This window comes from Brienomyrus brachyistius, chromosome 15, assembly GCF_023856365.1.
Source record: "Brienomyrus brachyistius isolate T26 chromosome 15, BBRACH_0.4, whole genome shotgun sequence".
NCBI lineage: Eukaryota > Metazoa > Chordata > Actinopteri > Osteoglossiformes > Mormyridae > Brienomyrus > Brienomyrus brachyistius.
The window spans coordinates 15430693-15445601 of NC_064547.1; the positions used below are offsets into that span (position 1 = coordinate 15430693).

General features: G+C 40.3%; 1 protein-coding gene across 5 annotated transcripts; it reads left to right on the plus strand.

Moving 5' to 3' along the window:
- Nucleotides 1-4460: 4460 nt before the first annotated feature.
- Nucleotides 4461-14137, plus strand: LOC125708465 (paired mesoderm homeobox protein 1-like). Of its 5 annotated transcripts, none has more exons than XM_048975998.1 (5): nt 4461-5375; nt 11244-11419; nt 12181-12362; nt 12999-13060; nt 13182-14137. In XM_048975998.1, exons 1-5 carry the CDS (start codon nt 5105-5107, stop codon nt 13235-13237), a joined length of 747 nt encoding a protein of 248 aa, XP_048831955.1. In that variant the 5' UTR covers nt 4461-5104; the 3' UTR covers nt 13238-14137. The 5 variants fall into 5 exon arrangements, with proteins under 5 accessions (XP_048831955.1, XP_048831958.1, XP_048831957.1 ...); XM_048976001.1 differs by having other exon boundaries at nt 4465-5351; nt 12999-13064; XM_048976000.1 differs by having other exon boundaries at nt 4466-5351.
- Nucleotides 14138-14909: the final 772 nt, after the last annotated feature.

Here is a 14909-nt window from a genome sequence, read left to right on the forward strand (position 1 = left end):
GCAATGAACTGTTGAGAATGCAGTAATTTTACTGTGAAAACAACAAAAATCAGTTACAATGTGGCATTCCCATTTCTGCGGATTAAAATATTATTCAGAAGCTTGCAGGCAATGGGTCTACGTCAACCTCCTTGGACATGAACAACTGATATCGCATATCTTGTTCAACATTGGCCATAATTATCAAAATATATAAATGAATCAAGAACTATTATCAAAAATGTAAAGATTAACCAGTGGAATTCTGGAACTATAGTTTCACCCAGCGTCATACACAAGGCCACTATTCTCAAACGCGCTCCCGTAACTCATCAAGTGGACTATTGTACTGACGACGCGCACGTGGTGGGCTCGAATCCCATGAAACACATCGCAATTGTAACCCGTCTCTCTGTTCTTAATTTCTTTCGAATGACAGGGTCAGATAAATGAAAGAAAAGCGAATTTATGTGGTCGAGACCCATAAAAAACCCACAGAACACACACAAGAAAGTACCTCTGGAGCTTGAACAAGGACAACTTCAACAAGTTAAAATCCTTCTAGGAGAATGTTCAGTGAATAACTTAAAAATCTTTTCGAGTTGGAAGTCAAACGCAGTAAATGTATGAAGACCAATTACATTTTGACCAACAGATTTTTGGTTTAACTAATTTTTCGAAGCAAAATTAGGCTATGGTTGTGACATTTTTTGCTACAATGTCTAAATAATATATTCAACAAAGTATTTTAGAATTCACATTATTACTCGCAATTTGATATTATTCTTAATATTTATGTTAAATATTAATAAACGAATGCTTCTTGTTATTCTTGGGACATGTTCAAATGTATAATACTGCGCAGGGAAAATTCCTTTATGCTAGTCTTTCATTTACACTGGATTGTCCGTTGATCATGAGAACGGCCCACTGGCTTCCTATAAATAAAGATCGATATGACTGGGCAGAACCGGTTATATGAAACATTGAGTAAAAGAACCATCAAGCTGTGATTTAAACTGGAAGGTAGCAGATTAAATTGCCACGGCATGCATTAATGTTTCGAAAAGAAAGAAGAAAAATAAGGATATTAACGAAATGTAAAAAGTCTTAAGTAGGCCCTCGTCTTCTTACAATGCTGACCGAAAATTACATTTAAAGACATAAAGATTTATTATGTATTTTACTGTACTTTCAGATTTTAATACGCAATAAAATTAAAAATACAGCGTGTATTTTCAAAATAAATGAAATAGTTTTGCAACGGTTTGTTAAAGGGCGTGTGATTTCTGAATCAGCATTGCAGTAAATGTTATAAATTTCGAATTCAAGTTAAAATTATTATGTTAAATAATGACGTTCAGAAACTACAGGCCCAGAAAGATTGGATCATTTTCCGCAACTGGTTTAATAAATAAAAGAGCCAAACATACTAAAAATTATATATCTTGGAAACAAATAATTTGTTTTATATCATTCGTTTAATTTTAACCAAAAAACTTGTAAAACCTTTTAAAATAGCCTATTAACAATAAATGTAAAAAACATTCTACGCATATTCAGTTTTACCTGAAAGTAATAGAAAATTGGTCTTTCCCATTACGCTCCATTAAGATGTGCTTGATCTCATGCAAAATGCAGCTATTTTCTCCATGAGTTTAAGAATAACTATTTCGGTGAAAATTATACTTCATTCTTGCCAGCTGTGATTCTACCGTCGGTATTTTTATTACTGCGGTAATTATTAATGACGTACGTCGTGGTGGCATGCTGTTGCTCTCGTTTTATGGACTTTTTATTCCGATTAATACATTGGAATTTTTCATTTATGTGCACCAGCGTAATGGACTTTTACTCTCACCGCCTTAAAATCTCGCGCTGGAATATTACGCATTTTTTTTTAATGATCTTTAATATTTGTAGCATATAATATTGGGCGTCTCTGTGCTGAAATCATACCGCTGACGATGATCAGACTGATTAGGCTGTAACTAAAAGGTTAGGGGCACTGAATCGGAGAATCGATATGTGGTCATACTGAAACAGGAACAGGTACCCCATACAACCCCATATTAAGTCCAAATAATCAACACCCTCATTCAAAACGTCGGCTTTTTGCTGACAGAGTTCCGTAATAGTCATTGTATACTACCGACTAGTCAACTCAAGTGGGCTTTACTGACATTTACTGAAGTAGCCTATAAAGTAGCACGAGATAGTATTATCCCAGGATTAGAGTGCGACATATAGACAGCAAGTGACAAAGGGAGGGATTCCGAATCGTTTAAAAAGTGCAAAAACACAAAGCAGTACAACTAGGGTGGGCGGGATTCAAGACTGTACGTAGATGGCGCCTGTATACAGGCTACGTAAACAACACTAATGATGCAGTAGGCTATATACACCGACCGAATATAAACAACTTCGATTGCACGTTTACCACTAGTACAAGAAGTCATCAAACAAATATATTTTAGATTAATGTAGAATTCATCAAGTGATATATAGGTTATGTGTAGTGATGTCACACAATTCCCACGCGCCCGGTAAGCCGGTCATCGCCCAGCGGAGCAGTGCTGTCCAGTGACCCTGGGTGCTGATTAGCCTAAAGCATTGATCTAGTGTGTTTATTTATTTATTTTTATGAACAGATTTCAGTGCTAATATTAAATTATTATGCAAAGTACATTTTATTCAGCGTACATAGACCTACATATAGATCTAGCGATGTGGAAGCTCAGTATTGTTTATTAAACCAGCGACCCAAATTAAATACCCCAAAACCGTAAGGTTTCTTGTTCGTCCTATGAGGATTCACGAAATGCAGTCTTTACAGCAGCTAACTCTCCTGGCATCAATATGGCCAATGAACGTTAATTGCACACTGTCTGCGGTACTCCAAGTTCAAATCAATCTGCACTGAATTAAAGGACACGAAGTATATATACAAAGCTTTGTATGAAATTAATTAACCGCTAATGATCTTTAAATCAAGTGCTTGCGGTTTGATGAGTAGTGTTTGGAAGATTAAAAACAATATAAGCGTCCTTTATTTGTTTTCATTTAGTAATGAATTACAACTGTTTTGTTAGTAGTTCGTATAGGTACTTATAGTAATAATTCTATTACAAGTATATTATTTTTGGCAGAAAGGAGAAATAATTGGAGGAATGGTTTAGTCCAGTAATAACTTTGATAAAGGCAATTGTGACTCATTTTCCTTTATTGCATATTATATATGCCCAGTGTTTCGCTGCAGTTTAGTCTTTGATAATCAAAGCATCTATAAACATTAGATAGATAGATAGATAGATAGATAGATAGATAGATAGATAGATAGATAGATAGATAGATAGATAGATAGATAGATAGATAGATAGATAGATAGATAGATATTATTGCGCCTCCTGCATTGTTATTCGACCTGTGTTTCCGTGTGTATTAGCGTATAGAGATACATTTGAAAACGGTGGCTTTCTGCAGTTTGTGAGTTCTAACAAGAATACAGACGGCAGTATTATTTTGGCTCCGACGTGGACTCTTACGGTAGAGGCGAAAGGGGTTCTGGCGAACTAATGATGTAAAAATGCTGCTCTATCCCAGCGCCTTAATTAAATGCATGGAAAGAACGAGCGAAGAACATCTGGTTTCAATCTACGTCCCTTTGATGGCATCAAGTGTTCTTTTCCCAGATCGGGGGCTGGGAGGTATGGGCTCTGCATGGCGGCTTGGAGCATTGACTTCTTTTCTTTGAACCCATGCACGGACCCTTTCTCTCCTGTCAAGACCCTCTCCCGAAGCAACCTAATCGTTGAGTCATAAAATATTCAAAAATGATTTGCACTAAAAGAAACGTTTAAAATGCATATATGTGTCTGATAGCGACTTATTTATAGAAACCTCGGAAAGTTAAATAGCCGACAGGACCGTATTTAATTCGCGTAGTAAACCATATTAAAGTTTAATACCACTTTTCTCGAAGTGCCGTCGGGGTTAATTTCGGGTTTGATTAATTTCAGACATCGCATGAATCATTTTAAAAAGTAATCTTGTCTCGCTGTTTAATAGAAAAGTTTCCACAATTTACTCATTATTCCGCAACACTTATTATGACACAGATAATTCGGAAATCCTCATGGCCGCAACACTGTACATAAATTAGAAAAAGTTCTTCTTTTTAGCCACAATTATTTTTTATTACACGTAAGTTAATAATGAGTAAGGAGAGGGAAGCAATCCTCAATTTAAATAGTTATTGGAAGTAACCTACAGCGAGCCTTCCTGATTAAATAGGCATAACAGTGGATGGATAAGGTCTCCCTCATGAGACTGGGGTCCTCCGTCCGGCTGCCAAGGGTCCTTAAATTCTTTAATTAGGGTGTTTCTGTATTGGTGGTGGTATGTTCCGTACTGTGTGAAAGGGAGGGGTGGCTTGTGATGCATGGAAAGTGGCTCTGTAAAACGTCAGGAACTTCACAAAAGCATTGCCACGTAATTACAGGCTCCTATTAGGACGATCTTCCCTCCCAGGGGTCTTAGATTCTCATTTATTCAGCGTTCAGGCTTCCTCTGCCTGCCAGTTCGTGTCGTTTGAAGTGCCAGAGTCTCTTAAAACCATCTCAGTGAAGGACTCTTTCCAAAAGCAGTCCTTTTTCAGCCTTCCTCCTCCGAGCGTAAACTGAGAGCTTACTCACACGCGCATCTGTTAGACATCATCTTCTCCGCTGCAAACCTCCAGCCATTCATGAGTCGTGAGTCAACAGCGTTGAGAAGAAAACCTTCTCAGAAGTCTGCAGGGTGGACGGTGCCGAGCAAATGGTGAGCTATTCGGTTTTAGAAGAGTGGACAGGTCTGAGGTGTGACATCCCTTCTCCAGAAAAGCTCTGCGGCAAATAAGACCCAAATAAAGGGGAAAAAACCTTTTGGAAAGTTCAACGAAGCCTCTTCAAAGCGGAGAAACGTCAGTCGCAGCGGATCTATACAATTGTGGACGCTGTGCTTTGTGACAAAGCGTGTTCTTTTTGGTTGGTTTGGCGTCATTATAGGTATTTTTTTGTCTGAATGCGAGGAATAACTTGGCTGGGCTGCTATTATTTCTTTTATTATTCCGTATTCTATTTGCGTCATGACTTCTAGTTATGCACATGTAATGGACAGACAAGCTACGATATCCAGCCGCTTGGAGAGTCCGATTACAGCGAATCTGGAAAATCTACAGGCTAAAAAGAACTTCTCAGTAAGCCACCTGTTGGATCTGGAGGAAGCAGGGGAGATGGTTGGGGCGCAGGCGGACGAAAGTGCAGTGGAGACTGGGAGGAGTACGCTGGAATCGCCGGGGCTGACCAGCGGCAGCGACACGACGCAGCAGGAGAGTAAGTGCGAAGTGAGCTCCCGTGGTATGTACTCTTGGGGCCACAGTTGTGATTAACACTTTGACGCAAAGGATTGTCACATTAGCACATATATGTGAATCATTTAGCGCCGGAGGTTCTGACATTGCGTAGTAAATCAAACACGAAGGAAAATCGCGGACGATTGCGTGAGATATTTCTGCACAAATTCTTTGCTGTTCGGGAACAGGGGAGTTTTCAACCAAAGGTACGGAAAAACACGACCGTGTCCATGTTCATTTTGGTGTTTTGGTAGTAGCCTAATATGTGGTAACAGGATTGCTTCCGAATACCATTGCATTCAGAAGCAATCCAGTATGAAACCATTCCAATACAGCACATGTAAACTGGTTACCAAATACATTTGCATCAACATCTTCATGCTAATCGTAGTATAATCTGCGAATACGTTCACTACATTTTGCGCGGTGTGTACAGTAATGTGTACAAAATGTAAAGATCTACAAGTGACACACTGAAGGTATCGAAAATATAATCCGGCAAACGGTAAAAGCGTCTCGAGACGTTTTTTTAAAAAACGAGTAAACGTAATCCTGAGTGTTACGTAAAGTTCCAAAGATATAGCCTACAAAATCGATGCGAAATCAGGCGTCCGTGGCCTCCTTTCCTTGAAACATCGAGTTGACGCAATCCATGATATTAATGCTGTGATTCACCGTATAAACAATCTATGCAGTTCTCCTTTTAATCATTCGGATCGCAGCAGGTTCTGTCAGTTTTAGGGATGGCGTTGCACATTTTCTGTCAGCAGCAGTAATATACGGTATATGAAATTGCAAAGTTAAATTTAAGTGCAAACACAATAGCGGTACATCCTTAGTTCTCCCGTTATTCCTACAGTATAAGTATCAGTGTTCGTTAAAACGCCATTATTAAATTTCACCGTAAAGTACAAATTAGAACGGACTTGCTTTTTATGATTATTTCTGACAGGAGATCGTATACGAAGAGTATGTCCTAAGAGATGTGTAATTTTGCCGTTTCATTTATCCTAAAGTACTGTTAATTTAAACAGTTGATGTTTAGTTTTATGGGTAACGCACATGAAACAGACGACCTGGACCCGAGAATGGCCATGAAAGATCACGCAGTTCTCGCTGGCGCACATTTCTCTTTACCCGTTAATAAAACAATTAACGCTGCTTCAGACTCTAAAAGAAAAGGTTCCTACATGAATCAGCAACTCATAACTGAAAGGAAAACGGAGAAATACACAGGGACTTTAAAAAAACAATTGTATGTTATGTACAAGAAAAACTTCAATATAATTTCGATTTGCATAACAGAAAATACCGCCTGTAGGTGAATTTTAAATGGCTCTGATGTCTTTATGAAGATATTTATGTCGAAATAGGCTAACCAATTATTACGCGTGCTATGTCATATACAACAGCTCAATTAACATCCGAACACATAGTAAGTTTGCTTTGTAATCTATGCTTAAATATAATTTGCCAAGGAGCTGTATAAATATATTAGATTGCATCATTTTTAAATGCAATATGCTGAGAACTATATTAATACCATAACCATAATAGGCTATCGTGGCCTTAATCAGAGTAGCGATTGTGCAGTACTGGGTCACAATACAATAATCCATTTTAATTTATAGTAGGAAAACTACATTATTGCAATCGGTTATAATATTTAAAATATAGGCTAAATGCACCATAAAATTTAACCGCAAGTAATCGTTTTAAAATAGTCCAGATAACTGAGTGTATTTAACTACGCTGATGACATAACGTTTCTGTGTAGTGATTTGTTATCGTTTAATTGCGTTAATTATAGGTTAATTATAGGAGACATTATCATAATTAAATAAATAAATAGGGCTATATAAACAAATAGCTGTCCGTAAGTTAAAATCTGTAATGTAATGTAATAAATAAACAAATTAATTAAACGGCGATCAATCTAATGTTTAAATGTAACGGTCCATTTTAGAGAGCCCTCACTATTTTGTAATGTAGTCATATGAGAAATATAAATTAATAAAATACATGGGCCTGTATATTACGTTTTCATAGATGTGTTCACTAATATGGAGCTACAGTTATTATCAGTATGGACATTTATATTCAAATATATTCTACAGTTCTACTAATTTTCGATTTTGTTGAAGGGTAAGTTTTGGACTCGACACAGGATATATAGGTATAGAACAGGAGGCTATATATCACTTCACAAAAAGTAATTTATTTGAGGTTAATTTCTAATGGATTCACTTTCTAGTTTAATTTTTTCATTTTAAAGGCATTTCTGCTTGCATAGACAGTCTACGGTAGTTGTAACTGAATAAAACAATATAGTACATGGCTTTTAGACGCGCAGAAGGTTCACCGGAAAAGGTTAACCATCGCCTCAGTGTGTACTTGACTAAAGGTAGGTCCATTTATATTTTTTATAAGTATATTTATAATTGATTTGGGAATATTTATACTGTAGGTCCTAAAGCTTTCAAATATCCGCTTACAAGTCCAATTCGTATGAAACAGAAATCGTGAAAGACGGGAGATGAAGGTGAAAGTTAATTACAACGTGACACCGGTATTATATCGCGCAAAAGATTATAAATTTGAAGTGGAATATCGAAGCATACACGACACCCAACTTACCACCACTGACGTGGGCAGCAGACGCGGGCGCGAATTAACCTAAAAAAAAAAAAAAAAAAAAAACACCACGTAGGCGTGTAAGTAAAGCGACAATAACAAGGTGCCAATGACCTACGGCTCGGTTTGCGCCCCATGTCTGTTTGCCGCCGCAAACACTTTGTAAATCCCACTGGATAAGTAACGTAATATGCAATGGAAGGAGACTGTAATATTTTTCTATTGTTATTTTTGTAGTATTTATAAGCGAGTTTGCCACATTTACAGTGAATGTGCCTTAAAGGCGTCTAGCACAAGTTCCCGTACATTAATGCACAATTAAACAACTAAAAACAGGAATTAATGAAAAGGAAATGTTGTATGAATAGGTCCTATATCATAGAAAGTAGATGTTAACTCCATCGAGAAGAGGTACCTTGTCCTAGCTTGCCATTTGTTTAACTTTTGTGATAAAGAAAAACAGAGTTCGCGTCTATTTAGTCTGTCACCAGGTTTTCATTTGCTTTGGTCTAGTGAATGATGTGCCCAATAAAAGTATCTCTTATGGTTCTGTACCACCAGACTTCACAGGCAAATGCGCCTATGGGGATACATCCGCTGTCCTTGGGACTCGTCCGTCGTGTCCGGTCGCCAGATCATGAAAAACAGACATCTAACACTCCCTTTCGCATATAAACTCGTCGTTTTCACATACAAATACTACCGTGAACAATATACTTTTTATTAGAAATGTGCAAAAGCAGTACGGGCGCATGCACAAACAGAGAAATTGTACGGATTTAAAAATAGCTTGTATGTCTTCTGATGGTTAGTATGTAGAACAATTACGGTTAGCCTGTATTCCTCTTTTTGTAACGCCCTCAACCCTACAAGACATGAAAAGGCAATGCATTCAAAAAACGTTTGTTAAGCCAGACAAATGTATCAGAACGGTTTCATGGCCTAAGTTATAGTAAGACTCACTCCACGAGGTATCTATATTAGTCCGTATGTCCGTGCGCGTTTCCAGTTACTGATTAACCACTTAGGGTAGCGGTGACCGCAATCCAGTCCCAGGATGCTAACCCCGCACCAGAAATATGCATTATTCACGTAAACACGTGTACATTTGCTATGTGAAGGACACAACACAGAAAAAAAGTTCCACTTTGAGCTTTTGTAGCAGATTGCATTTTTAAAAATAAAATAGAAACGAATTAAAACGCGCCAATTGGTTTCAATTCATTCGCATTGTGTTTGAAAGTATTATTGTGTCATTTAATGATATAAACATGAACAGAATATCAAATAGATACGCCCACAAAAATCTATATCTCGTCACATTCATTTATATTTATAAACATCCTTCTCCGAATAATATGTATTAGCATTATACATGTAGAATATAGATGGTGTGTGTTGCGTATATAGTTCGGTGTCTTGAGAAGTGACGTGTGAGACACGTGAGGCCTCACAATCGTGCGGTCCAAGAGGAATAAGAAGGAAAAGTCAGGCAGGGTCCCTCGCGCTGCCCACGGCAGGTCTAACCAGAGAATCATGTCACACACGCAGGCGTACAGTATACAGGCGGGTTTGTAAAGAAGGCAGTAAAAGTAATTACCTTCCATGGCTAATTATATATAATTTGTTCTTCTGCACACGCCCATGTCACTATGTGGGAATCACACCTCAGGGAGCGCAGCCTGTTTTGCGGTCGAGAAAGTGACCGTGCGCAGGGCTCTGTTGGCAGTGCAGCGTTCACCTGCGAATGCCGTTCAAGACCGACGCTTTCCCGGCTTCCCGGATTCCCTGCTCGGTCTGTGTCCGGATTCTACATTACCGTCTATTGCCCAGAGGAACTACGATGAAAGTGCTTGCGTTTTCAGGCCTGACACCTCACGCGCGTGTTTACCGTAGACTGGAATGTTTCTCACTCCTTGAAAAAAACTGGTAAAATCCAGGTGGTGATTTTGCAAGTTTATGTAACGTTACAGGCAATTGGATTTATTATATTTTCTTGCGTGTGTGACAGGCACGTTTTAGTCACACATCATAACTGATTAATGAATTGCTGCTTCTGTATTAATTTTGTTTTTTGAGATTTCACGCATAGTTAGCATTAGTAATTCAGACCTATTTTAATCTGCTTCTCCTGAAACTAATGTTAAAATGTTTAAAAAAAAAATCTCTTTTGGGTTTGCCCTGTCAGGCTATGTAATAAAACATTGACTTGCTTGTTTTTATATTAATTTAAATGTTAGCCCACCAGTGGTCAGACTACGGTTTGGTTGATCATAAAAATTCATTTTAAAAGTGAAAACTAAAAGCCGTTGGCCAAACATGAGCAGACATGGTACCCTGAGCTGTTTTTTTCCAAAAGGCTCGCAAAAGCCCCTATACTCAGGCCTTCTTTTTGGTTTCTGGGATACTGTGGACTCAAGGCCCCACAGTTCAGTGATCTGATATTATGTTTCGAGCTATTGATCCTGATATGATAGTTAACTCACTTCTAAGCTCATCGGTCAAAAGAACATTTTCAAATGAAAGTAGCAGGTTAATCCTACAGTAGAGGGTGTGACGATCAGGCGATCACAGCCATAAAGCCAGCAATGTCTCGATATCCTGATGCGGGGTCTTTACTACCCAAAAACAGCAACTTTAAATATAACTCAGCTATACTCTGAACACACGACTTGATCAGACATAAGCTTTAAAGGACGAGACAGTCAAAGATGCACATAAGCAGATAACCAGAGAACATGACAATTGGTGCTGCAGTAACAGGAGCCCAGGACTGGTGTAGGGACGCCCTGAGATATGGTAATGTTGGTAGGGAGGGGGGTTAAAAGACCCCTGATCAGTAACCAGATAGGCAGGCAGGACAGTGCCAAGGTGGGGGGGGGGGGGGGGGGGGGGCGAGGGGTATACTTCAGCTTCGCCTGCTGCATCGGCCTGTGCAACAAAGCGTGACTCCCTAAACTCGCATTCATTTCAGCTTGTGGTGTGTGTGTGTGTGTGTGTGTGTGTGGGTGCGTGGGTGCGTGTGTGTGTGCGTGTGTGTGTGTGTCTGTGTGTGTGTGTGTGTGTGTGTGTGTGTGTGTGCGTGTGTGTGTGTGTCTGTGTGTGTGTGTGTGTGGGTGCGTGTGTGTGTGCGTGTGTGTGTGTGTCTGTGTGTGTGTGTGTGTGGGTGCGTGTGTGTGTGTGTCTGTGTGTGTGTGTGTCTGTGTGTGTGTGTGTGTGTGTGTGCACATGCCCACAGATGAGCAGCTGAATGCAGAGGAGAAGAAGAAGAGGAAACAGCGCAGGAATAGAACCACCTTCAACAGCAGCCAGCTGCAGGCCCTGGAGAGGGTGTTCGAGAGGACGCACTACCCCGACGCCTTCGTCAGGGAGGATCTGGCACGGAGGGTGAACCTCACGGAGGCCCGTGTGCAGGTAGCACCCTGCCTCGCATCCCCACGTCTGTCACTGTTACATGCAGGTCACCCTGCCTCGCATCCCCACGTCTGTCACTGTTACATGCAGGTCACCCTGCCTCGCATCCCCACGTCTGTCACTGTTACATGCAGGTCACATGTCTTGGAAACTAGCGTCCAATAGGATTTAATGAACATTTCTGCAGAATATTTTAAACCAGATTATGATGGTTAATTAATGCAGATGAAATAATGCGTTAACCACCAACACTCTTTATTTAAATCCTGACAAGACTTCACTGTAAAGTTTCTGGCCTTTGGAGTTTTGCCCGTCCTTTTATGTTGCTATAGGAATGTTTTGCATCGGGATTATGCCTAGTTAAAAAACACACAAACACACACGCACACACACATCTGCAATTAATACTTACCAGAGCATTGGATAGCCTTTGGTAGAAAGACTGTTCAGACTGTTCATTCCTGGGATATTACGTTACAGGACATTATGCCTCCGGAGGAACTGACTGGATTCGCTTTAATAAAAAGGATTTTATTTAGCTGGACTGCATACAATCGGCTGTTTTTCTGTTGCGCGTAACGTGATAGAGCACCATGTCTCACTATACTGCTCTCTTATTTTTGAAGAGTATGAACAAAGGAGATCCACGGGAGAATATGGCATTTTTTTCTTGCACGAATATGATTGAGATTAATTCAGACAGGACATGCGTGGAACAGAAGCTGGGGATTGTTAATTCCGGAATCCTCTGTGGCTTCCAGGTGTGGTTCCAGAACAGGCGAGCTAAGTTTCGCCGGAACGAACGGGCGATGCTGGCGAGCAAGAACGCCTCGCTTCTGAAGTCGTACTCCGGGGATGTGACAGCCGTGGAGCAGCCGATCGTGCCTCGTCCCGCCCCTCGGCCCAACGATTACCTGTCCTGGGGCACAGCCTCCCCATACAGGTGATTTTCCACTAAGCAATTCCTGACAATACATCAACCAAATTCCACCCCGCAGCCTCATAACCCTCCTGTCACCTGTGACTTTTTTCTCTTTCCACCACGTCTGTTTTCTTGTGTCCGCCTTTCACACATTTTCGCTCGTACCAGATGTCAGGTTTTTCTCCCTGTCTTCACGTCTGTGAAACACTGGGCTCAGCCTGCAGTCGAGGACTAAACTGCATGGAAAGTCCCAAGATGCCTACAACCATAAGCAGTTAGTCGATACATTTCCTTGAGAATGTGGGTGTTGAAAACGGGCTTTAACATACTCGCTATGCTTATGCACCTTCTTGGGGTTTCTCTGCTACATGATACACGCTAACAAACACAGGAAATGTTGTGTGGGCAGGATTTTTTGTGCCTCTTTTGACACTGGTTTGATTTAAAGCAATACTATGCGAAAGAAAAATAAAACGTACGACACTGTTAACCTGGCAAGAGCGATGGAGGTAGTCATTTGGAAGCCTCCGCTGGCGTGAGCGCATGCTGTGTTTTTCTTCATTTCCACTTGAGCAGAAACATGCCTGGCATGTGAAATCTCTAAAGCGAGTCCTTGTGCAGACCTAACACATGCATTGCAATTTATGTGTTGTTAAGCTGCTATCCAATGCCCGGGGGAGCGGCTATGCCAGTTCCACAGAAAATGCTGCCCAATGAAAGCAAGTACTCTTTCATTTTTTCCCTACCTGCATCGTTTATACGACTGCCTTGCCGGCAGCTCTCGTTGACCTGCATGTGTCGCATATAAATATTTGACGGTTGTCGTTATTTTCATACCAGCGCTATGGCTACCTACCCACCCACATGTGCCAACACCAACACCACCCAGGGGATGAACATGGCCAACAGTATCGCCAACCTCCGTCTGAAGGCCAAGGAGTACAGCATGAACCAGGTGCCCACAGTCAACTGAGGACAAATGAGCAAACCCCAACTCCTTTGGACATTCCTATCAAGAAGATCCACACGGGCGCACTTGCGGGTGACCAGCCAGCCCATGGGATTTACAGCAGATCCTTCTCCCAGATGGACATCATGTTATTGATGAATGTTTTGTATTATTAACCGGTGGGTTAGAGGAAGACCGAGTCGAAAGCGAAAAAATTTTGGAATGCTTCAGTCTGAAAATCCAAAAAAACACTCGTAGATCCTATTTAGTCAGCGTAAAATTATCTTGTTTAATTGGCTTAAGATGAAGAAAAGTGAATTCATTGACAAGGCAGTGTGACATCATTTCCTTCAACCCGATAACAGCTACGAAAAGTCTTAAGGTCCAATTGTGAGCACCGTCTGAGAAGACAGCGTCCATGCCGAGGATGCGTCCGAAGACCATCCAGTCGGATCGCCATGGTTTTCCGTCTGGACAATAGTGCCCTTCATCTCGTCTGTCAGCACCCTGTAAGAATTAACGATAAAAGTCTGCGTCACAGAAGCAGGAACTCCCAGAGGTCTGGAATAACCTAAAAGCGGGATTCATCCAGGACAGACACTGGGAAGTTATAAAAACGTTTCATATCGTTATTTGATTTTGTTTGATTTTGTCTTATTCTCCCACTTTATACCACTGACAAGCAAATGTCGTCAATGCATTTTGATTTATATAACATACACTATTCAACTAATGCCAGCTAACATTACTTTTGAAACCAAATCCTAGTTGCTATTTCTCTTTGTATTTTATCTTTATTTGTAACAGAAAATCTTATATAATAATAAAACGCTGTTGAAATAACAAACCGGAATGTGTTAAAGTTTAGAAAGGTGATGATAACGTTTTACAGACTATGGAACGGGACAATAGAAACAGAATATTTTCTTTAGAAAAATGGTGATTAGTTGCTATGACGTACTTTAGTTTAAATCTAAAGTGTTGCTTTCTTGAAAGATCATCCCCAAGATGCTTCCTGGTAATGGTGATTCCATATTTAAGGAAAAATCCCGTTACTCTGAATTTCCCCAGGGAATACATCGCAATGTATCCTGCTAATGAAGAACTCTTTGGAATTAATATTTACGAGATAGTTATGATTGATTGATGAAGTCATTCGGCAGTAATCATCACTGATTCATTCCATCTATAGCCAGGGCTGATTTATCTAAATTGCCATAAATATATTTTTTTCTGGTGTCCACGTGTCTAGCATTCAAGTTCAGTATTTGACAAATAATGTCAATTTAAAACTTTACACCGGACTAATGAAACAGTGTCCCTAACTGCATCTAAGAACCATGGAGTCCAGACTTGACTTTATAGAGTTCCACTGGCCTTTCATCTGTTTCATGTCACGCTGTCCTGAGACGGGCCAGACGGCCAGCCTGCCTCCGGTGGCGCACGGAAAGAGGGATGTCAGGCCCTGACGTGAAAAAGGAACCAGACGGTATTCCCTGGGCTCTATGCATGGGCCGCTGACAGCTAGCGGACACTTTCAGTTGACTCTGTAATGCAGATGAAGCAAAAAAAAGAAAACTAACAGGTTTAGGAATTTGTGCAAACACCACTTAAGGATT